This window comes from Rana temporaria, chromosome 8 (assembly GCF_905171775.1).
Source record: "Rana temporaria chromosome 8, aRanTem1.1, whole genome shotgun sequence".
NCBI lineage: Eukaryota > Metazoa > Chordata > Amphibia > Anura > Ranidae > Rana > Rana temporaria.
The window spans coordinates 164847894-164871589 of NC_053496.1; the positions used below are offsets into that span (position 1 = coordinate 164847894).

The following is a 23696-nucleotide window of genomic DNA, read 5'->3' on the forward strand; positions in this document are numbered from 1 at the left end:
ATGGCGGACACTTCGGACAATTTTGACACATTTTTGGGACCATTGTCATTTTCACAGCAAAAAATGCATTTAAATTGCATTCTTTATTGTTAAAATGACAGTTGCAGTTTGGGAGTTAACCACAGGGGGCGCTGAACGTTTTAGGCTTCACCTAGTGTGTGTTTACAACTGTAGGGGGGTGTGGCTGTAGGTCTGATGTCATCGATTGTGTCTCCCTATAAAAGGGATGACACGATCGATGCGCCGCCACAGTGAAGCACGGGGAAGCCGTGTTTACATACGGCTCTCCCCGTTCTTCAGCTCCGGGGAGCGATCGCGACGGAGCGGCTATAAACGAATAGCCGCGCCGTCGTCCCGGATCGCTCCCCGAGGGAATCCGCCCGCCGCAGGGGGGTCCGGATCGGACCCCCCACCCGCGTCTAGGCAGGGACGTATATATACGTCCTTCTGCCTGTCCGTGCCATTTTGCGGACGTATATAGTCGTGCGGCGGGCGTTAAGTGGTTAAGGTGGTAGTAAACTTTTTTTGCTTTTTTGTGTGTACTTGCACTATTGTCAACTGTGTCTGCTGCTTCGTTCCTCTGCTATCGGCATGAATCACTTCTGACATGTTTTCCTGACACCAAGAGATACATAATGACAGGGAAGTGACTTCTAGCAGATTGAGAGACTCAGCTCTGTTCCTGTGTGCTGTGTGAAGGAATGTGTGTCCCTTTCCTCCAATCAGCGCTCAGAGCTCTCCTCACTGAGCTCTGCAGAGTGCAACGTCAGCTCCCCCCCCCCCCTTTTTTATGAACTCTCAAACAAGCTTATAACTTCATCACTTTGAACGTCTGTAGAGAACAGAAACAGGTACAACTTATGTCGGAGAATTTGTTTCATCTCTGTGTATCACCTGAGGCCAATCACTTCACTGGGTAAATGTAATGCCGCGTACACATGGTCGTTTTTCGGCATGAAAAAAAAACGTTGTTTTTCAACATGTCCAAAAAACAACGTTTTTCCAACTTCATCATCAAAAACGATGTTTCCCACACACCATCGTTTTTGAAAAATGATGAAAAAAGCGCGGTGACGTACAGCACGTACGACGGCACTCTAAAGGGGAAGTTCCATTCGCCTTTGGGCTGCTTTTAGCTGATTCCTTGTTAGTAAAAGACGATTTGCGCTTTTTTGTCTGTTACAGCGTGATGAATGTGCTTACTCCATTATGAATGGTAGTTTTACAATAACGAGCGCTCCCGTCTCATAACTTGCTTCTGGGCATGCGCGGGTTTAAAACGTAGTTTTAGCCCACACACGATCATTTTTTACAACACGAAAAACGACATTAAAAAATGCAGCATGTTCGGAATTTTTTTTTTACGTTTTTCAGAAGCCGAAAAACGATGTGAAGCCCACACACACTGGCCCGGATTCAAAGAGATTTGCCCCTTTTTTACGGAGGCACATGGCAGCGTTTTTGCCCTGCGCCCCCTGCAAATTATCTGCGCTGCGCGCGATTCACGTAGCAGTAGCTCCGTAAATTGCGTGTGCGCTCTTTAAAATTGCCCTGCGTAAGGGCGCCTAATGTAAATGATCCCGTAGGGGGCGGGAATCATTTAAATTAGACGCGCTCCCGCGCCGAGCGCATGCTCCGTCGGGAAACTTTCCCGACGTGCATTGCGGCAAATGATGTCGCAAGGACGTCATTTGCTTCCAAGTGAACGTGAATGGCGTCCAGTGCCATTCACGAATCACTTACGCAAACGACGTGAAATTCAAATTTCACAACGCGGGAACGGCGGGTATACTTTAGCATTGGCTGCCCCTACTATTAGAAGGGGCAGCCTTACGCTAAAGACGCCGTAACTCCGTAACTTGCGTACGCAGGGCCCGCGCAACATTGTGAATCGGTGTTAGTATGCAATTTGCACACTATACACTGAGCACAATGGGAGCGCCCCCTAGCGGTCATCGCAAGAATGCAGCCTAAAATCTGCGTGGCATAAGAGCCTTATGCCACGCAGATTTTAGGCTGCAGTCGGCGTTACGATGTTCCTGAATCAGGAGCATTCGTAACGCCGGAGCAAGTCAGCAATTGCGCTGCGTAACTATGGTTACGCAGGCGCAATTGCTCTCTGAATCCGGGCCACTGATTTTAAATGACGTTTTTGAAAACGTTGTTTTTTTTCATGCCGAAAAACGACCGTGTGTCCGCGGCATTAGGGTTTACAACCATTTTAAATGACTAGGTCCTTCTCTTGGTCATTGGAGGAACCAATGGCATTCCCCATGTGAGTTCTCTCATGAGTAGTGAGGTTGGATTTGTTGGCAAAGCGTTTCTCGCATACTGAACATGAAAAGGGCTTCTCCCCCGTGTGTCCTCTCTCGTGCGTAGTCAGATTGGATTTCTGCGCAAAGCATTTCCCGCACACAGAACACGAATATGGTTTTTCACCCGTGTGAGTTCGTTCATGCGTGGCCAGGTTGGATTTCTGTGCAAAGTGTTTCCCGCAGACCGAACAGGAGAAAGGTTTCTCCCCTGTATGAATCCTCTCGTGTGCGGCTAGAAAAGCCTTATGGGCGAAAAATTTCCCACAGTAAGAACAGGAACAAGTCTTCTCACCGGTGTGAATCGTTTCATGGCGGTCAAGGCGAGCTTTATCTGAAAAGCTTTCTCCACAGAGGGAGCAAGAATAGGGTTTGCGGCGCGTGTGGATTATCTCATGTCGTTGTAGGCGAGTCATGTCGGGAAAACTCTTCCCGCACCGAGAACATGAATATGGCTTTTCATGTATGTGGGTTCTCTCGTGCTTACTAACGTCGGCTTTTTGGGCAAAGCATCTTCCGCATACTGAACACGGGTAAGGCTTCTGGCCCGTGTGTATCCTTTCATGTCGGTCCAGGTTAGCTTTATCGGGAAAACCTTTGCCGCAGTGAGGACACGAGTGCGGCATCAGTCCTGTATGAGTCCTGACATGTTTGTTAAGGTCTGCTTTCAGAGCGAAGCATTTCCCACACTCGGTACATGAAAATGGTTTTTGGCCCGTATGGAGCATCTGATGTGCAACTAGAGAGGATTTTTCAGTAAAACATTTCCCACATTCGGGGCAGGTGTGTGGCTTCTCCCCTCTGTGGCTTCTTTCATGTCTGATGACCTGGTGTTGCTGAACGAAGCATTTCCCACACTCGGAACAGGAAAAGGGCTTCTCGCCCGTGTGGGTCCTCTGGTGTTTCACCAGACATGATTTCACCGCAAAACTCTTTCCACATTCCGAGCAGGAGTAGGACTTCTCTTGCGTGTGACATTTTTGGTGTCGAATAAGGGGGCGTTTCTCTGAAAAACATTTTCCACACTCAGGGCATGAATACGGCTTCACGCCCGTGTGGGTCCCTTGATGGGCTACAAGGTTTCTTTTTTCTGTGAAGGATTTTCTGCATTCAGGACACGAATAGGGCTTGACACCGGTGTGGGACCTTTGGTGTACAATCAGTTTGCCCCTATTTTTAAAATGTTTCCCACATTCAGAGCATGGAAAAACGTCAGCCTCTTTTTGAAGTATGTGGTGGGTGATAGGATTTGGTTGATTGGAAGAAATTCTACTGAGGAGGTTTGAGGAAATTGTGTTTTCTGAGGGAGAAGCGGCTGTGATGTCATAATCTTCAACTTCACTATCTAGGGAGGAGGCGGAACTCTCCTCTGAGTCATATTTCCGGTATCGTCCATCTAGAGGGAATAAGGTTGGTTCATTTTTTATTTTATTTTTGGTCATCAAACCTTTATTAACATTTTTTATCTGTCAATTATATTTACAGCCTATCCATGAACTTACGTCACCTCTTAACATACAAAGCCTTCTGTAAATGGACACCTAGGCCCCCCTGGTGACCAAGGTTGTTGCAGTGACTCTTTTTTGTGCATAGGGCCAGATTCTCGTAGATCGGCGTATCTTTGTTCCGGTGTAGCGTATCCTATTTACGCTATGCCTCCGCAACTTAGACGGGCAAGTGCTGTATTCTCAAAGCACTTGCTCCGTAAGTTGCGGCGGCGTAGCGTAAATAGGCCGGCGTAAGCCCGCCTAATTCAAATTTGGAATAGGGGGGAGTGTTTTATGTAAATGTTCTGTGACCCGACGTGATTGACGTTTTTCACAAAAGGCGCATGCGCCGTCCGTGGAATATCCCAGTGTGCATTGCTCCAAAGTACGCCGCAAGGACGTATTGGTTTCGATGTGAACGTAAATGACGTCCAGCCCCCTTCACGGACGACTTATGCAAACGACGTAAAATATTAAAAATTTGACGCAGGAACGACGTCCATACTTAATATTGGTACGCCGCATGTACGCCACCATATAGCAGGGGTAACTTTATGCTGGGAAAAGCCTAACGTAAACAGCATATCTGTACTGCGTCGGCCAGGCGTACGTTCGTGAATTCGTGTATCTAGCTGATTTACATATTTCTAGGCGTAAATCAGCGTACACGCCCCTAGCGGCCAGCCTAAATATGCAGTTAAGATCCGACGGTGTAAGAGACTTACGCCGGTCGGATCTAACACAAATCTATGCGTATCTGATTCTAAGAATCAGGCGCATAGATACGACGGCAGAACTCAGAGATACGACGGCGTATCTGGAGATACGCCGTCATATCTCCTTTGTGAATCTGGGCCTTAGTGTTTAGTCCTCACCTGTACTGATCTCCAATGGAATGTCCTCTTCTTTAATCTTCACACATCTTATTTCCACTTCCTCGTCTTTGACCTCTGTCTGCGTCTCTCTGGCGTCTGTAAAAAATAAGTATGAGAATGAAGCCCCCTGTACTGAGATGTATGAGAGACCCCCAGAGAGTGTGTGTGGGGGCGGGGGGGGGGGGACTGGTCACGTCTCTTTGCTGGTAACACACAATGACATGATGTGAGGAGGAGAGCCGGAGTCTAATAGAGGCTGATGTCTCCTGACTCCCCCACTGGGCACATACTGTCTCCCCATTACTGTCTACTGGCAGAGGAGGGGGAGAAGAAGAGACTGTTGAAGTGACTGAACAAGGAGAATCTGGGACTCTTCTCTGGATGTATGTTTATTCCTCACCGGTGCTGATCTCTGAAGGGATTTCATCCTCCTTACACGACTCATCATCCCTCCCATCGGTATCCTCTGCCTCCTCTTTTACTTCCACTTTAATGGTAACAATATCTGTACCCTGAATAACAAAAGAAATACCAATACTAAGTTAAATGTAAAATACACTATATTTTCAAAAGTATTGGGACATCAGCTTTTACACGCACATGAACTTTATTAGCTCCCCAGTCTTAGTCCATAGGGTTCAATATTGAGTTGTTCCACCCTTTGCAGCTATAACAGCTTCAACTCTTCTGGGAAGGCTGTCCACAAGGTTTAGGAGTGTGTCTATGCGAATGTTTGGCCATTCTTCCAGAAGCGCATTGGTGAGGTCAGACACAGATGTTGGAGAGAAGGACTGGCTCGCAGTCTACACTCTAATTCTTCCCAAAGGTGTTCTATCGGGTTGAGGTCAGGATTCTGCAGACCAGTCAAGTTCCTCCGCCCCCAAACTCGCTTAGCCATGTCTTTATGGACCTTGCTTTGTGCACTGGTCCAAATCATTTGGTGGAGGGGAGGTTATGGTGTGGGGTTATTTTTCAGGGGTTGGTCTTGGCCTCTTAGGGCCAGATTCACAAAGGGGATACGACGGTGTATCTCCTGATACGCCGTTGTATCCCTGTTTCTATCTATGCGACTGATTCATAGAATCAGTTACGCATAGATATCCATAAGATCCGACAGGTGTAATTGTTTTACACTGTCGGATCTTAGGATGCAGTACCGCGGGCGCCGCTGGGGGGAGTTTGCGTCGTAAACCAGCGTCGGGTATGCAAATTAGGAGTTACGGCGGATCCACGACAGATTTTCGCGTTCGCTACGTCGCCGCTAGTCTAGTTTCCCGTCGCAAATTTAGTCGTGGTTTTAGGTGCCCTAACTTTAGTCGGCAAACGTATTGCTGTATAAAGTATGGCCGTCGTTCCCGCGTCGAAATTTAAAAATGAACGTCGTTTGCGTAACACGTCCGGGAATACGGAAGTACGCTACGCGCGTCGCCGTTCGAAAAAATGACGTCACGGCGCACAAAGCAGGATGGGATTTGCGAAACTGAGCATGCGCAGTAGGTCCGGCGCGGGAGCGTGCCTAATTTAAATGGCACACGTCCATTTGAATTGGCCCGCCTTGCGCCGGAGGCCGCCGGCATAGTTTTCATCGCAAGTGCTCTGTGAATCAGGCACTTGCAATGAAAACTTGCGGCGGTGTAACGTATCTACGATACGTTACGCCGCCGCAGTTCTATGTGAATCTGGCCATAAGTTCCAGTGAAGGGAACTCTTAAGGCCTTGTACACACGATCAGTCCAAACCGATGAAAACGGACTGAAGTTCAGTTTCATCAGTCCAAACCTACCGTGTGTATGCCCCATCGGACTGTTGTCCTTCAGTCCAAAGTTTTAGAACTTGCTTTAAAATCGGACTGATGGACAAAACCGATGGTTAGTACGCAAAAGCATCGGTTTAAAACCCGCGCATGCTCAGAATCAAGTCGACGCATGCTTGGAAGCATTGAACTTCGTTTTTTTCAGCACGACGTTGTGTTTTACGTCACCGCGCTGAACTCGATCGGTTTTTAAACTGATGGTGTGTACGCACATCAGACCATCAGTCTGCTTTATCGGTGAACCGATGAAACTGAACTTCAGTCCGTTTTCATCAGTTTGGACTGATCATGTGTACAGGGCCTAAGGCGTCAGCATACCAAGACATTTTGGACAATTTCATGCTCCCAACTTTGTGGGAACAGTTTGGGGATGAATTCATATTCATTATGAACATTCCTTCCAGGATCTAAAAGTCTGGGTAATCAAAGCTATACTCAACACGGTTTGTGTAAATGCAGGCGTCTCAGTACTTTTGACAATATAGTGTATGTATATTAATTAAATTCTTTATTTTTTATACTCCTTAAGCTGCCATAAAAAGCAGGCACAGGATACAGTATTATTTAATAATGTCCATTGTTCCATCTACCTGATCCTCCTGAAGGATCTCCTGATGTTCCTGTGTGGAGTCCTGGGAATACAGAGGACGAGGACATCTCTCTGGGAGATTTCTGTCACTGGATCCATCTGTAGGAAACACACATACTAGATCTTGTAATTGAATAGGCCTGGTATGGATGTGTGTATAACAGCCCTGTATGGAAGTGGTTAAGACCCCTGATATCTCACCAAACCAACCCCCAACAGGGCTAAAAAAGAAAAAGAAAAAAAGAATTGTAAATAATGAAAAATCCATACGTCATCAGTGCTGCATATTAGTGCCACTGTCACATTACATTAAAAAAGTATCGGTATCGATGAGTACTTAAAAAACGTATCGGTACTTGTACTCAGTCTTAAAAAAGTGATATCGGTGCAACCCTACTTACAACCTCTTTAATTAGCTTCACTTTCTTAGGATATGAACTGTCAGTATTTTATTTTAAATTTGGCACACTCATTAGAACTACCTGAATTTGGCGCACGAGTCGCTGTCAGTACCAAAAGGTGACTCAAATGCTTTATGAATTTGGCACAATACATTACCAAGAGCAATTAACGCCAGAAAAGTGGAGCAACAGCTTTACTGTTTGTTTCTATGGCCCAGATTCACAGAGACTTACGCCAACGCATCAGTAGATACGCCGTCGTAAGTCAGAATGTGCGTCGTCGTATCTATGCGCTCATTCTTAAAATGAGATACGCCTGAATGTTGCCAAGATACGACCGACGTAAGTCTCCTACGCCGTCGTATCTTGGGTGCATATTTACGCTGGCCGCTAGGGGCGCTTACGTTGATTTACGCGTCGAATATGTAAATGAGCAAGATACGCCGACTCACGAACGTACGTACGCCCGTCGCAATAAGCTATGCCGTTTACATAAGGCGTACGCCAGCGTAAAGATAAAACACCTCTATAGGTGGCGCAGCCCATGCAAGGTATGGACGACGGAACAGCCGTCGTATTTTACGTCGTTTGCGCAAGCCGTACATGAATGGGGCCGGGCGTAGGTTACGGTCACGTCGAAAGCATTGAGCCGACGTAACTTAGGGAGTATTTGCGACGTGATTCTGAGCATGCGCCGTTCGTTCGTCGCTTCATTTACATGGGGTCACGATTCATTTAAATACAACACGCCCACTACCTGCCTACTTTGAATTAGGCGGGCTTACACCGGCCCATTTACGCTATGCCGCCGTAACTTTGGGAGCAAGTGCTTTGTGAATACTGGTCTTCCTCTCAGAGTTACGTCGGAGTACCGCAAATGAGCTGCGCTACGCCCGCACAAATGTACGCCGCTCTTTATGAATCTGGCCCTATGTCTTTATATCAGAGGATGTGTATCTAGGGGGATCCTCAATACTCTTCTCTCCTTCACAAGAAATGAAAGTCTCCTCTTACCCGGTGATGTGAGGGGCGGCCGCTTCTCCATCAGGATGTCCTTTCACACATCTTTGTGTCCTTTAAAAGCATACCACTTCTTCTCAGCATGTCTGAAAGATAGGCATGTGTATAAAGATTTAGCTGCAACAATTGGGCCTCAAGCACACATTAACGTTGCATTAAACGTTGCTGTTAGCGCAGTCTCTAAAGGCACGTTTAGCGCTCGAGCATGCATTCATTTCAATGGCAAGAATAACTTCTATAATATTTTATCAAAGAAAATCATTAATGCCCGAGCACTTGATGCTCATACACATGTCAGGCACTTTTTCTGCTATCCGGAGGAAAGTCTTCTAGCAGAGATGGCTAAGCGTCCCGTGTGTAGGGGGCCTTCCTCTGGACCCCAAACTCCTCCATTCCTCTTTCCTCCACAACTGTCCCTCCTCTGGACCTGAATCCTCCATCCGTCCACAGATGCCTCTCCTATGGATCTGAACCCCTCCATCCCTCTTTCCTCCACAATTGTCCCTCTTTGGGACCTGAATCCTTCCATCCTTCTTTTTGAACCCCCAGAAACCTGACAAACATTGGTGGCTTTGGGCGTCCACAAGAGAAGTTCTATAACTAAATGAAAAGCATTGGGTCGCCGAGGTCCGACAGTTTTCTAGCTTGGAGGTGCTCGGCAGACACAGATGATTGGCTGGTGTTCCAAGTATCCCTTTTTCCTCCCCAACTGTCCTTCTTCTGAACCCAAATTAGTCCTTCCCTCCACAGATGCCTCTCATCTGGACCTAAATACCTGTCCCTCTTTTCCCCAACTGTCCCTCTTCTTGACCTGAATCCTTCTCTCTTTCTTTCCTCCCTCCATCTCTCCACCGTTGTCCCTCTACTGGAAATTAATACCTCTGTTCCTCCAAAACTGTCCCTCTTTTGGACCCAATTATCTCTATCTCTTTTTTCTTTAAAACTGTCTCTCTTTGCTCTTTCGTTCCATATCTGCCCCTCTTCTGGACTCAAATCCCTCCATCCCTCTGTCTTTCAGGACTGTCACTTCTGGAAGTCCTCTGTCCACTTTCCCTCCTCATTGAGCCTAAATCCCTCTGTCCCTCTTCTAGACCTGAATGCCTCTATCCCTTTTCTCCATTCCTGCCCTTCTTCTGGACTTGAATTCTTCTATCCCTCCTTCCTCCATCTTTCTTCCGGATCCAAGTCCCTCCATCCCTCCACAGTTGTCCCACTTCTTGACCTGAATACCTCTGTGCCTTTTCTCCACAACTGTCCCTCTTCTCAACACGCATCCCTCCACCCCTCCACAACTGCCCTTCCTCTGGACCTGAATCTCTCCAGCCCTTTTCCCTCCACAATTGTCTCTCTTCTGGACCCAAGTCCCTACATCCCATCACAGTTGTCTCGCTTCTGAAAATGAATACCTCTTTCTCTCAATAACTGTCCTTCTTTGGGACCCAAATCCCTGTGTCCCTCTACAGAAACCCCTCTTCTGGACCTAAATACCCCTGTCCCCCTATCCACAACTGTACCTCTTCTGGACCTGAATCCTTCTTTCCTCACTCTACAGTTGTCCCTCCTAGAAATAAATACCTCTGCCCCTCCAAAACCGTGCCTCTTCTGGACCCAAATACTACGTTGGGGCTCTAGAATAAGGTGACCAGATTTTTAAAATGAAATCCGGGGACATATTTTTTCTTTACTAGTAATGGCAACAATCAGCGACTCTCTGCCCGTCGTCGCCCGCCTCACAAGTCCTATTCTTCTGGCCCATAGGCGTGCGCACAGGGTGTGCCAGGTGTTCCTGGGCACACACTAATCACCCTGTGTGGTGCAGATTGCATCAAAATATACTTAGTTAAACATGCAGTAACGCACAGAAAAATACAGTATTAAATGGCACATAACACACCGAAATATACAACGTTAAACGTGCACTAATGCACAGAAATATGCTGCATTAAATGTGCAGTAACACACTGGAATATACTGCTTTAAACATGCAGTAACGCACAGAAAAATACAGCATTAAATGGCACATAACACACCGAAATATACAACGTTAAACGTGCACTAATGTACAGAAATATGCTGCATTAAATGTGCAGTAACACACTGGAATATACTGCTTTAAACACGCAGTAACGCACAGAAAAATACAGCATTAAATGGCACATAACACACCGAAATATACAACGTTAAACGTGCACTAATGTACAGAAATATGCTGCATTAAATGTGCAGTAACACACTGGAATATACTGCTTTAAACACGCAGTAATGCACAGAAATACACCAAAGCTCCCTAATGGGACTCCTAAAATAAAATAAATATATAATAAAAAACTAATAATAATGTCCACTGCCCTACTGACACCAATCTCTGCCCTACTGACACCGTCCACCGCTCTGCTGACACCATCAGTATATTGTATATACACATGCAAATAGGTTTGAGCTTTGGGGTGCACACCCTAATGCAATGGGCTGAGCACACCTATGTCCGGGCCCCGGCTACTACTGGATGGGGAGCGGAGGAAGATCACTCCGCCAGGGAAGGCAAGGAGATCGGCAGGTGGCTGACTAGGATTTGAGCCAAGGCAGAATAACATGCAAGCGAAGCTGAATGGGCATGCGTCCGAAACTGAACAAATATTCCCTCCGCTCCGACCAGCACATGATCATCAAAAAGGGGCACAGATAATGGGAAAATACAACCCCCCTATGCTAGTAGGCACGGCGGAGCGCGGGGGGGGGTGTAATTCAATTTTTTTTATTTTAACCACTTCCCGACCGCCTCATGTACTGTAGATATACGTCGGCAGAATGGCACGTACAGGCACATTGGCGTACCTGTACGTCCCTGCCTAGACGTGGGTCGGGGGTCCGATCGGGACCCCCCCCCGCTACATGCGGCGGTCGGATCCCCTCGGGGAGCGATCCGGGACGACGGCGCGGCTACTTGTTTATAGCCGCTCCGTCGCGATCGCTCCCCGGAGCTGAAGAACGGGGAGAGCCGTATGTAAACACGGCTTCCCCGTGCTTCACTGTGGCGGCTGCATCGATCGAGTGATCCCTTATATAGGGAAGACACGATCGATGACGTCATTCCTACAGCCACACCCCCCTACAGTTGTAAACACACACTAGGTGCACCCTAACTCCTACAGCGCCCCCTGTGGTTAACTCCCAAACTGCAACTGTCATTTTCACAATAAAGAATGCAATTTAAATGCATTTTTTGCTATGAAAATGACAATGGTCCCAAAAATTTGTCAAAATTGTCCGAAGCGTCCGCCATAATGTCGCAGTCACAAAAAAAATCGCTGATCACCGCCATTAGTAGTAAAAAAAAAAAATTCATAAAAATGCAATAAAACTATCCCCTATTTTGTAAACACTATAAATTTTGCGCAAACCAACCGATAAACGCTTATTGCGATTTTTTTTACCAAAAATAGATAGAAGAATACGTATCGCCCTAAACTGAGGAAAAAAAAATGTTATATATGTTTTTGGGGGATATTTATTATAGCAAAAAGTAAAAAATGTTGCATTTTTTTCAAAATTGTCGCTCTATTTTTGTTTATAGCGCAAAAAATAAAAACCGCAGAGGTGATCAAATATCACCAAAAGAAAGCTCTATTTGTGGGGAAAAAAGGACGCCAATTTTGTTTGGGAGCCACGTCGCACGACCGCGCAATTGTCTGTTAAAGCGACGCAGTGCCGAATTGTAAAAACCCCTTGGGTCATTTAGCAGCATCCGGTCCGGTCCTTAACCAGTTCCCGACCCCCGCATGTACATATACGTCCACAATATGGCACGTACAGGCACATGGGCGTACACGTACGTCCTCGCCTATTAGCGGGTGGGGGGTCCGATCGGGACCCCCCCGCTACATGCGGAGGTCGGGTCCGCTCGGGGAGCGATCCGGGACCACGGCGCGGCTATTTGTTTATAGCCGCTCCGTCGCGATCGCTCCCCGGAGCTGAAGAACGGGGAGAGCCGTGTGTAAACACGGCTTCCCCGTCCTTCACTATGGCGGCGCATCGATCGCGTCATTCCCTTAATAGGGAAGACACGATCGATGACGTCATTCCTACAGCCACACCCCCAAACAGTTGTAAACACACACTAGGTGAACACTAACTCCTACAGCGCCACCTGTGGTTAACTCCTAAACTGCAACTGTCATTTTAACAATAAAGAATGCAATTTAAATGCATTTTTTGCTGTGAAAATGACAATGGTCCCAAAAATGTGTCAAAATTGTCCGAAGTGTCCGCCATAATGTCGCAGTCACGAAAAGAATTGCTGATCGCCGCCATTAGTAGTAAAAAAAAAAAAATTAATAAAAATGCAATAAAACTATCCCCTATTTTGTAAACACTATAAATTTTGCGCAAACCAATCGATAAACGCTTATTGCGATTTTTTTTACTAAAAATAGGTAGAAGAATACGTATCGGCCTAAACTGAGGAAAAAAAATGTTTTTATATATGTTTTTGGGGGATATTTATTACAGCAAAAAGTAAAAAATATTGCATTTTTTTCAAAATTGTCGCTCTATTTTTGTTTATAGCGCAAAAACTAAAAACCGCAGATGTGATCAAATACCACCAAAAGAAAGCTCTATTTGTGGGGAAAAAAGGACGCCAATTTTGTTTGGGAGCCACGTCGCACGACCGCGCAATTGTCTGTTAAAGCGACGCAGTGCCAAATTGTAAAAACCCCTTGGGTCATTTAGCAGCATATTGGTCCGGTCCTTAAGTGGTTAAAAAAAATGAGAAGAGATGCAAGGCGTACGTTTCGGTATGTGACGTGTGAGGGCCCCATTGTACACCTATCTAAGGTCGTGCAGGAAAATGGTCCTTTACTCAGGTGACATGACACCTCCCCCTCCCCCATACAGTGCTTGGAGGGACCCCCTTCTCTCATAATAAGAAGATATTATTACCTCCTCCTCACTGGACACACTCTCTCCATCCTCATACCACCAGCTGCTGATGGAAAGCACAGCAAATTCTCTCAAAACAGTGGTCCATATTAGGACTGCAAAAATATGGCCGCCTTGCTCCCCTCCAACCCTATAAACTTCATTCACTCTGCGCTTGCGCGTCACCATGGCAGCCAGACAGCTGTGCGATGCGCTTGTGGCTCTGCGCGTGCATATCACCATAGCAACCGAGCAGCGGCGCGTCGCTACAACCAGGAGGAGGCAAGCCGCTCAAACAGCTGATCTTCCCCCCAAGTCCCGCCCACATCCTATTAAACGCTAGAGGGCGAAACCTTCCAGAACGCGTCTCTGAGGAGAAGACTGGCGGCCATTTTGTCATAGCCCAGAGTCATTGAATCTATAGGGGCGCGCTGAAAACGACGACCATTTTCTTGTAGCCCGAATCATGTAAATTAATTAAAAATTGACCAGTAAGGCGTGACTGTTAATTCTAGTTATTCATAGCTGATACTAAAGCAGGTAATGTTAGAATATTTTGCAGACAGAGACAAATGACAGGGAACAAAGCAGCCATTTTGTTGTAGCCCATGGTTGAGGTAAAGAAGGAGCTCTGGTAGTGCTGACTTCCTCCTGGAGGGGGTGTAAGGCTCAGTCAAGAAAAGGTAATAATGGCCCAGATTCAAGAAGCAATTGCGCCTGTGTAACCATAGGTTACACAGCGCAATTGCTTACTTGCTCCGGCGTTACGAATGCTCCTGATTCAGGAACATCGTAACGCCGTCTGCAGCCTAAAATCTGCGTGGCATAAGGCTCTTATGCCACGCATATTTTAGGCTGCATTCTTGCGATGACCGCTAGGGGGCGCTCCCATTGTGCTCAGTGTATAGTATGCAAATTGCATACTAACACCGATTCACAATGTTGCGCGAGCCCTGCGTACGCAATTTACGTTGTTTCCGTACGGCGTGTTTAGCGTAAGGCTGCCCCTTCTAATAGTAGGGGCAGCCAATGCTAAAGTATACCCGTCGTTCCCGCGTCGCGAAATTTGAATTTCTCGTCGTTTGCGTAAGTGATTCGTGAATGGCGCTGGACGCCATTCACGTTCACTTGGAAGCAAATGACATCCTTGCGACGTCATTTGCCGCAATGCACGTCGGGAAAGTTTCCCGACGGAGCATGCGCTCTACGCTCGGCGCGGGAGCGCGCCTAATTTAAATGATTCCCGCCCCCTACGGGATCATTTAAATTGCATGCTCTAGCGCCGGGCAATTTTGCCGGCACGCCCGCGCAATTCACGGCGCTTCTGCTCCGTGAATCAAGGGCAGCAGAGCAAATTTGCGGGGGCGCAGGGCAAAATCGTTGCCCTGCGCCTCCGTAAATAATGCGCAGATCTCTTTGAATCCGGGCCAATGTATTTTTATTATGAAACATAACAGGGGTTCCATGTGACTGAGTCAGGTCAGTGTCCTTTATGCTAGAATGGGTACAACAGGGAACTGATTTTGATTGCACCTTCATGTTTTATTACTCTTGCACCCCTAAGACTCAAATGAGCATAGCCTGCATTTAATTGAATGTGGCGTGCAGCTAGGGTGACCACATTTCCAAACTACTATTCAGGGACACCCTCCCTTCCCCAAAATCAGCTTGTGCTGTAACGAATCACAGCACAGTGATTGGACACAAGAGGCGGGATTTATGATTTCTCCAATCACAAGCAGGGGGCGGGGATTGTGCTCCTCCAGGCATTCCCAGCCAGAACAAGTACTATCAGTGAGTAAAGCAGTGATATGGCGGCCTTTTTTGTGGGCAAATGATTGGCCCGTGGGGTTGGCTCTGTCAGTTTCATTCAGGGACACTGTATTGTCCTGGAATAAAGATGCCCGGGACAGACCTGAAAAATGCGGGACTTTCCCGGGCAATCCGGGACACGTGGTCACCCTACGTGCAGCATATTGCATGCTTTGCTAAGTGCTTGTTCTTGCTACAGCCCCCAGGCAAACGGAGGAGGTTATTAGGCGCACACACTGACCAATAGTCATATGTACGGGACCAGGGGAGGGCTGGCAGCCTTAAGCCTGGGGGGCAAGTCCAGTCAAGTGGCCCATTGAACAGCCGAATCAGCTCACCATCTATGGCCCACCTGGTTTTTCAATGCAGCTTCATCAGTGCAGCCAACTCCAGTGCCCATCAATGCAGACTGGGGGGTAATGCACACCACAGCCTCCTGGGGGGTAATGCTCCTGGTCCTGGGGTCAAGTTGCAGCCAGCGCCCAGCCCTGCAGCCATGCGTCCCGACTCCCTGGCAGGCACTGCCTCTTCCTGCTTCTAAGAATCCGGGCCCAGGGAGTTGTAGTTTCTACTGCGGTGCTCTGATTTCCACCCACGGGAGCTTGAGCGTGGACTACAACTCCCAGAATGCAACAGCTAGGGTAAGCCACTGTGGCCGTGCCCCCGGCCCAACTTCCTAGGGCAGAATAAAAAAGAAAATGGTAGTGGGCAGCGGCTGCCACCCTGCCCCCTGGCCCAGCCCTCCCCTGTACGGGACCATGTGGAGGTCATAATTGTAATAAAGCAGAATCTGCACTCGGAATTATCACTGCCCTTACGTTACGTCCGCTAATCTGTGCAACTAACGGCCTAATGCTGGCCATACACTCCACATAAAATCGTCCGAACAAACTTTCGAAAAACGAACGTTCGGTCGTGAGCGCAAACGATAGTGAGATCATGTAATGATCGATAAATCGTTCAGTGAAAAAAAATAAAAAAAAATTGGTTCGTTTTTTTTACATATACTTAGTGCAGAAAGTTCGGACGGGAAACACATTAACCTTCCGATTTATCGTTCGTTCGGCAGAAAATTTCCAAATGTGTCCTTCGTTTTTTCGGCTCAAAAACGTCCCAACGATTTTCTAATTTTTGTGCCCATTAACTGGTCGAAAAACGAAAGATCTTTCTGAACAACCGAATTTCAGGCCGAATTTTCGTATAGTGTATGGCCAGCATTAGAGGTTTATCCAGGTCATTGTATAGCTAACTGCAGGGTTTGACAAATTTGCTTGGAATCTAGGAGTCAGCTAAAAAAGTTAGGAGCCAGAAAACGCGCCCCCGTCCCGACGAGCTTGCGCGCAGAAGCGAACACATACGTGAGCAGCGACCGCATATGTAAACGGTGTTCAAACCACACATGTGAGGTATCGCCGCGATTGGTAGAGCGAGAGCAATAATTCTAGCCCTAGACCTCCTCTGTAACTCAAAACATGCAACCTGTAGATTTTTTTAAACATCGACCTATGAAGATTTTAAAGGGTAAAAGTTTGTCGGCATTCCACGAGCGGACGCAATTTTGAAGCGTGACAAGTTGGGTATCAATTTACTCGGCGTAACATTATCTTTCATAATATAAAAAAAAATGGGCATAACTTTACTGTTGTCTTATTTTTTAATTAAAAAAAGTGTATTTTTTTCCCAAAAAAGTGCGCTTGTAAGACCGCTGCGCAAATACGGCGTGGCAGAAAGTATTGCACTGATCGCCATTTTATTCTCTAAGGTGTTAGGATAAAAAATAAATATAATGTTTGGGGGTTCTAATTAGAGGGAAGAAGATGGCAGTGAAAATAGTGAAAAATAGTGAAAAATGACATTAGAATTGCTGTTTAACTTGTAATACCAACGGCCACCACCAGATGGCGCCAGCTTACACATCTGGTGGTAATAACTTGTAATACTAACGGCTCACCACCAGATGGCCCCCCTTCCAAGCCAAGTCACCAGGACCCTATTTCTAGTCGCCATGGCGACCTGGTGACCGGGATTTGTCGAGCCCTGGGTAACTGTCACTACGAAGTTTCACTTTTTACTGGTATTACTATATAGAACAGTTGCTCGTGTCACTATCAGGTACACAATGCGCACTTTATTTCCTGTGCAGAAACACATTTTCCAGTGGTGGCAGCCGGTCCATTTGGGGCACCCGGGTGCCACCCCCTCTATCCATGCCACCCCTATATGTATAATAGATAGATTCATGCATTGCATAAATCTATCTATGACCGCCACGCTGACCCCTCTTTTCCTGCATCCAGACCCTTTCAGGACCTGGGGCGCCTGAATTACAGCGGCGGGGGTGTTTTTTTTAAGCACCTGATTATAGCCATAGGCTCTAATAGGCTTCAAAATAGGGTGGGCTCGTGACGCAGAGCATTGCGCCATGAGCCCACCCAGGTGTTACAACAGTGAATGAAACACTGATCCTTAATCTGGCCAATCAGAAGCAGGTGAGACCCGTTTTCCGATTGGGGAAAAAGAGAAGGCTCCAGATTGGCCACCGAGGAGGAGGGAGGAAACAGAAGCCACCGCTGCCGCGATGACCCGTGAAGAGCAGGGGAATGGGAGGCCACCGCCACTGAGCAGGGAAGCCTCCGGTGAAGGGATGGGGTAAGTGCTACCGACCAACCGGTGGGGGGTGTTGGTGACATACTGTTTGCTGCCCCCCCTAAAAAAAAAATCAAATTACCACCGGCCGCCACTGTTTTCCAGTTGCCTCAAGTATGAACAGAGATGACTTCCTACTTTTCTTCTTTCAGAGTACAGAGTCGAATGTCATGATGGAGAAGCGGCTGCCCCTCACATCTCCGGGTAAGAGGAGACTTCCATTTCTTGTAAAGGAGAGAAGAGTATTGAGGATCCCCCTAGATACACATCCTCTGATATAAAGACATAGGGGTAGATTCAGGTAGGGCTGCGCACTCTTACGGAGGCGCAGCGTACCGTTTTAACGCTACGCCTCCATAAATTACTTGCGCTACGCTTCATTCAGGAAGCAGTAGCTCCGTAATTTGCGCGGGCGCTCCGTAAAACTGTCCGGCTTAAGCGCGCGTAATTTAAATGATCCCGTAGGGGGCGTGGATCATTTAAATTAGGCGCGTTCCCGCGCCGAACGTAGTGCGCATGCTCCGTCGGGAAACTTTCGAGACGTGCATTGCGGTAAATGACGTCGCAAGGACGTCATTTGCTTCAACGTGAACGTAATTGGCACCCAGTGCCATTCACGATTCACTTATGCAAACGACGTAATTTTCAAAAATCGCGACGCGGGAACGACGGGTATACTTAGCATTGGCTGCCCCTGCTAATAGCAGGAGCAGCCTTACGCAGAATCCGACGAACGCAAACGACGTAAAATGCGAACACCGGGCGCGCGTACGGTTGTGAATCGGCGTTAGTATGCAATTTGCATACTCTACGCTGACCACTACGGGAACGCCACCTAGCGGCCAGCGTAAGAATGCAGCCTACAATACGACGGCATAAGAGCCTTATGCCAGTCATATCTTAGGCTGCAGTCAGCGTATCGAGCTTTCTGAATCAGGAGAAGTCGATACGCAGGCGCAACTAAGCAATTACGCTGCGTATCTATGGATACGCAGACGCAATTGTTTCTGAATCTACCCCATAGAAACAATGGCCCGGATTCACTAAGCACTTGCGCCGACGAATCTCAAGATACGCCGAAGTAAGTACAAATGTGCTCCGTCGTATCTATGCGCCGACCCACATACTAAGATACGCCTAAAAATAGGCTTCCTACGACCGACGTAACTTGCCTACTCCGTCGTATTGTGGGCGCATTATTATGCTGGGCGCATTTGCCGCTCCCATTGATTTTCTATGCAAATGAGGGAGATACGCCGATTTACGAACGTACTTGCGCCCGGCGCATAATATACGCGGTTTGCATAAGTCGTACATCCGGCTTAAAGTTATTCCCCCATATAGGAGGCGCAACTCACGCAAAGGTATGGACCAGGGAACACAAGCCGTCGTATCTTTTGACGTTTACATTGTACGTGAATATGACTAGGCGTAGATTATGTTCACGTCGTAGGCAGTGATCCGTCGTATCTTAGGGAGTAGTTCCGACGTGATTCTGAGCATGCGCACTGGATGCGTGCACGGGACGGCGCATGCGACATTCGTTATTCGTATCTTTATGGCGCTCGGCCCATCATTTGCATGGGGTCACGCCTCATTTGCATGGCTCACGCCCACTTCCACTTACGACGACTTACGCCTAAGAAACGATTTGGTGGCAAGTGCTTTGTGAATTCGGTGCTTGCCTCTCTGCACTGCGTCGGTGTAGCGTAAAGAAGATACGCTACGGCGGCATAAATATGCGCCGATGTATGTGAATCCGGGCCCATGTATTCAGTCAGTGTGTGTTTATACAGATGGATCCAGTAACAGGAATCCCCCAGAGAGATGTCCCCGTCCTCTGTATTCCCGGGACTCCATACAGGAACATCAGGAGATCCCTCAGGAGGATCAGGTAGGAGAAGCTTGAGTTTTTAGGAGTAAAATAAAAAAGCAGACCAAATCCTGTTTAAATATTTTGATGTATTCTTTTTTTTTTCTAGGTTGAGGGATTGATTCTCATTAAAGTTGAAGAAGAGCCATGTGTGAGGGGTTATGATTGGTGTAAAGAGGAGGAAGATCCTTCAGAGATCAGCACAGGTGAGTAATAAACACTAAATCCAGAGAAGAGTCACAGATCCTCCTTGTTCAGTCACTTCAACAATCTCTTATTTTTTTCATGGCACCCCAAACAAAACAAAAAAAATGCAGAAACGCACTTGGCTCAGTGCCAAAAAGGGTACATAAGCTACTTTGGTGCCAAACGCGTTGCGTCCCTCAGGTGTGAATGCAATCTCAATCCAGAGAAGAGTCCCAGATCCTCCTTGTTCAGTCACTACAACAATCTCTTCTTCTCCCCCCTCCTCTGTCAGTAGACAGTAATGGGGAGACAGTATGTGCCCAGTGGGGGGGTCAGGAGACATCAGCCTCTATTAGACTCCGGCTCTCCTCCTTGCATTAAGTCATTGTGTGTTAAACCGGCCATTGAAATTTCAATCCATGTATTGGGCACCCTGGCTGTACAGAAGTCGATCTAGCGATCAACTTCTGTACAACCAGCATTTCACATTTTTCCTAATCAATCAGTGCCGGTGTTCTGACGAGATGGGTCCCCCTTCGAATAATGCCCGGGCTGGACTGCGCAGGCGTATCGCGTGTGCAAACTGAGCCGCCAAAAATCTGCAATCAATGCGCCACAAGCTGCCGCATGCTCCTGATGCTCGGGGTGGGCTATTCATTGAATACAAGAGGCGGATGCATACAGAAGAGGCCGCATAATGGGCAGTGTTTTTCTCAAAGGGGCGGATGTATTATTGATTTTTTTGGGGGTGGTTTTCTCAATAAACTACACGTCTTTGCAGGGCGTGTTGCCTCTTCCCCTTGTTGTGTTCAATGAACCCGCCCCTTTGAGAAAAGCACTGCCCATCATGCGGCCTCTTCTGTATGCATCCGCCCCTTGTTGTATTCAATTAATAACCCGCCCCGAGCATCAGGTGTGTTGATTGCGCAGGTGCTGTGTACAGCTGAAGAACAGCTGTTCATCCTCGGAGATTTTCGGCGGCTCCGTTTGCGCCTGCGCAGTCCAGCCCGGGCATTATCCGACAGGGGACCCGTATCAACAGAACATCGGCAGCTATAGCTGATGGTACTGATCATTGTATTGTGACCACGGTGAAGGCTCCTTGCTGTCACAACACAATAGCACAACAGGGGGGATCTGCCATCCACATCAAATGGTTGAATGAAAAAGAATAATGAATGTATGGGGTGCCTTACCAATCAAGAGACGTGACCAGTCTCCCCCCACACACACTCTCTGGGGTCTCTCATACATCTCAGTACAGGGGGCTTCACTCTCATCTTTATTCACAGATACCAGAGCCACTCAGACAGATGTCAAATCTGAGGAGGAGGAAGAAGTGCATATGGACATTAACCACTTAAGCCCCGGACTAATATGCTGGCTAAAGACCAAAGGTGTTTTTACAGTTCGGGACTGCGTCGCTTTAACAGACAATTGCGCGGTCGTGCGACGTGGCTCCCAAACAAAATTGGCGTCCTTTTTTCCCACAAATAGAGCTTTCTTTTGGTGGTATTTGATCACCTCTGCGGTTTTTATTTTTTTGCGCTATAAACAAAAATAGAGCGACAATTTTGAAAAAAATGCAATATTTTTTAATTTTTGCTGTAATAAATATTCCCCAAAAACATATATAATTTTTTTTTTCCTCAGTTTAGGCCGATACGTATTCTTCTACCTATTTTTGGTAAAAAAAATCGCAATAATCGTTTATCGGTTGGTTTGCGCAAATTGTATAGCGTTTACAAAATAGGGGATAGTTTTATTGCATTTTTTTTTTTTTTTACTACTAATGGCGGCGATCAGCGATTTTTTTCGTGACTGCGACATTATGGCGGACACTTCGGACAATTTTGACACATTTTTGGGACCATTGTCATTTTCACAGCAAAAAATGCATTTAAATTGCATTCTTTATTGTGAAAATGACAGTTGCAGTTTGGGAGTTAACCACAGGGGGCGCTGTAGGAGTTAGGGTTCACTGTTTGAGTGTTTACAACTGTAGGGGGGTGTGGCTGTAGGTGTGACGTCATCGATCGTGTCTTCCCTATAAAGGGAATGACGCGATCGATACGCCGCCACAGTGAAGCACGGGGAAGCCGTGTTTACACACGGCTCTCCCCGTTCTTCAGCTCCGGGGACCGATCGACGTACTCGAGCGGCGATCGGGTCCGCGGGACCCGCGGTCCCGGAGCTTCGGACCGGGTCGCGCGCGCCCGCGACCCACGGCTGGGTACAAGTACAGGACGTATATATACGTGCTTGTGCCCAGCCGTGCCATTCTGCCGACGTATATGTGCAGGAGGCGGTCCTTAAGTGGTTAAGGCTTCATTTCCACTGGCGTTTTTACAGCCACTCTTGTTAGCCTTTTTTTACAGCTTAAAAACGCCTGTCCATGTTTATTTTGTAAAACATAAAATATATATATATATTTTTTTTTGTGAGCCCGGAGCTGAAAAACGCAGCGGTAGCGTTTTCGAGCGTTTTTGAGCATTTTTTAATATCTGGCGTTTTTACAGCTCTACTCTGGAGCTTGAGAGCGCCCTGGTCCTGCGTTTTTTTTACAGCTCAAAAACGCCTATGCCATTTGCAGCTCAAAAAGCTGTAAAAAACGCTCAGAAAAGTGGCTGTAAAAACGTCAGTGGAAATGAAGCCTAAAGAGGAGGAAATCCCCCCAGAGATCAGCACAGGTGAGTATTATCAGAGTTAACCACAATAGACCCGCACTATAGCCAAAAGATGGCTACTGTGTGTCTCTCTTCTTCTAGGAGGGAATCCAGGGACGTCCTCCCAGAGCCATGCCCCCCTCATCCGGCGTGCTCTGTGATCATGGTAATCGGTCAATCACAGAGGCCCTTTACTATGTGATCAACTGTGTCCAATCACAGCTGATGACAAACTTGCAATTTTTTGGTATTTCTTTCCTTACATGCTGTCACAGCGTGAGCAGAGGATAGCGGTTACCGGCAAGTGTGACAGTGGACATTTACGCAGGCACTGATCATCAGTGTCCCGATGATCAGTGCTGCGCCATCAGTGCCACCTCCTCAGTGCCACCTCATCAGTGCCCATCAGTGCTGCCTCATCAGTGCCGCCTCATCAGTGCCTCCTCATCATTGCCCATCAGTGCAGCCTCATCAGTGCCCATTAGTCCAGCCCCATAAGTGCTGCCTCATTAGAGCCCATCAGTGCTGCCTCATCAGCGCACATCAGTGAAGGAGAACAATTACATATTTGCAACATTTTATAACAGAAACTAAGAAAATCTTATTTTTTGTTTGTTTAGCATAAAACAAAAACCCAGCAGCGATTAAATATCACCAACAGAAAGTTCTGTCTGTCTCCAAAAAATGATAAAAATGTAGTTTGGGTACAGCCTTGCATGACCGGACAATTGTCATTCAAAGTGTGACAGCGCTGGAAGCTAAAAATTGGCCTGGGCAGGAAGGGGGTGAAAGTGGCAATTATTGAAATGGTTAAAAGGTATAATAATAATAATAATAGTGTGTGATTGTGGGGGGACATCAGAGTGTAAGCTCCTCTGGCCCAGAGACTGATGTGACTGTCTCAGTGTTCCCTGTACAGCACAATAGAATATACCAGAGCAATAGAATAAGTGACTATACCATGATCTGTGATCCGCTGTGTCCAAGGCACACATTGGTCTCAGAGTGGGCCCGATGCGTGCACTATGGGGTGCGCAGGAGGCATGCACCTGGAAGGACATCCAGGGTCATCCTCTAAGAACTGGAGAGCTGTGCT

At 47.2% G+C, this 23696-nt stretch overlaps 1 protein-coding gene and 1 long non-coding RNA gene across 2 annotated transcripts; one reads left to right on the forward strand and one right to left on the reverse strand.

Moving 5' to 3' along the window:
• Positions 1-2159: 2159 nt before the first annotated feature.
• LOC120910729 (gastrula zinc finger protein XlCGF26.1-like) lies at positions 2160-13577 on the reverse strand. Its single transcript, XM_040322468.1, has 6 exons — positions 13439-13577; positions 8492-8583; positions 7078-7175; positions 5075-5186; positions 4675-4770; positions 2160-3708 (listed from the first exon to the last, which is right to left on the reverse strand). Exons 2-6 carry the CDS (start codon positions 8520-8522, stop codon positions 2222-2224), a joined length of 1824 nt encoding a protein of 607 aa, XP_040178402.1. The 5' UTR covers positions 8523-8583; positions 13439-13577; the 3' UTR covers positions 2160-2221.
• A 4487-nt stretch (positions 13578-18064) lies between these two features.
• On the forward strand, positions 18065-21290 carry LOC120910730. Its single transcript, XR_005741553.1, has 4 exons — positions 18065-18079; positions 19672-19769; positions 19858-19954; positions 21227-21290. It is a non-coding gene; the product is annotated as an uncharacterized LOC120910730 (long non-coding RNA).
• The last annotated feature ends 2406 nt before the right edge of the window (positions 21291-23696 follow it).